General features: G+C 39.1%; 1 protein-coding gene across 1 annotated transcript; it reads right to left on the bottom strand.

Moving 5' to 3' along the window:
• Positions 1-255: 255 nt before the first annotated feature.
• On the bottom strand, positions 256-1,230 carry MED7 (mediator complex subunit 7). Its single transcript, XM_010281650.1, has one exon. It carries the CDS (start codon positions 1,213-1,215, stop codon positions 523-525), a length of 693 nt encoding a protein of 230 aa, XP_010279952.1. The 5' UTR covers positions 1,216-1,230; the 3' UTR covers positions 256-522.
• Positions 1,231-1,468: the final 238 nt, after the last annotated feature.

Raw genomic sequence — 1,468 nt, 5'->3', positions numbered from 1 at the left:
TTTAGTACAGTTATATTATTACAAAGCTAGAAAGGAATGGATTTTGCAGACTTGACACTCATTTTATTTTTAATATTGAATTATGCATACCTGAACAGAGACACTGAAATTGTCAACAACTAGCACTTATTTGAAATGGAGGAATTTTCAACTGCAATTCCACTCAGTCAGAGCCCTTACTTGCTTCCACACTATAAAGCAACTAAAAAAAAAAAATGAAGCATACCCAAAAAAGCAGAAAGTGACAAATGAAAGTACAACACAAAAAACTTACTTTAATGTGTGGCTACCACCTCACATGATACATTTAAGAAAAAGTATACTTTTTTGTTTCTACCAGTAAACACACAGCTCACAAAATACTAAACATTTTCATCTGCCTTGTTACTCATAACCACTAACAGGTGCACAATAAATGCTTTGGCTGCTTGTACAACAGCAAAACAAAATACAATGTATACCCTCAGAATCCATTCTGCCTCTCACTACTGTGAGTGAACAAAAAAAAAAAAAGTGTTTCCTTCATGTCATTTCATCAATAATGCTACACATAGCTGCATCTTTGTCCAAAACCTGATCTCTCTTGCCACCGGAACGCTCTCTCTGTTTTTCGCTCTGTCCCATACAGGTGCAGCCATCATCAGTATCCATTGTTTCCACTTTCACTCTCAGTCCTCCCTCTGAATGAGGCAGATCATCAGGCAAGGAAGCCAGGCAGTTCTGAATCATCTCTACAACTCGCTCTAAGTGCTTCTGAAATCGCTCTGCTGTTTCCAAACGCTGACGTTTCTGCACCTCCATCATGACTCTCAGTGTCTCCCTAGCTTGGTGAGGGCGATACTCATTTATAAGATGATGGACATGAACAAAAAGCAGTTTCAAGTCTTCCAGTTTCTCCTCTCTCTTTATGCTCCCTGGACTCCTTATCAAGATATCCAAGAGGTCCAAAAAGTTGACCAGGATAGACATATTAAGTTTTCTTAATTCTTTCTTGTGATCAAACTGCAGAGGATGTAACCGTTCAATACCCTGACTCTCCAAGGGTCGAATAATCAGATCATCACATTGAAACTGATTACCAAACATCATGTAACTGTCTTTTACAGGTGGAGGTGGCTTTGGAGCCAGGCCTTTACGGATATTTTCATCAGTATATTCTTTTATATATTGCATTGGAGGCGGAGGAAGGGCACTCACTTGCTGAGGTTCACCCATTTTTGCCAGATGAAAATACCTAGGGAATGTCCCAAAAAATACATGTTAAACAATCTGTGTGACAACCTCACCATATAAATAGAAACAAAGCCAATATAAGAGAGCTGGCTGTGAGAAACTGAGCCGGAAGAAAGCCAGCTCAATGCACAGAATACAGGAAACTCCCGAGTAAATCTGTGCTAGCTTTTCACGAAGATATACTTTTAGCAAGATTAGCTTCACTAGAAGCACATTAAGCATTCATTTCCTGGAA

The sequence above is a fragment of the Phaethon lepturus genome, unplaced genomic scaffold (assembly GCF_000687285.1).
Source record: "Phaethon lepturus isolate BGI_N335 unplaced genomic scaffold, ASM68728v1 scaffold36602, whole genome shotgun sequence".
Classification (NCBI taxonomy): domain Eukaryota; kingdom Metazoa; phylum Chordata; class Aves; order Phaethontiformes; family Phaethontidae; genus Phaethon; species Phaethon lepturus.
Note: the sequence above shows the minus strand (reverse complement) of the source record. Positions and strands in the feature narration are given on the sequence as shown.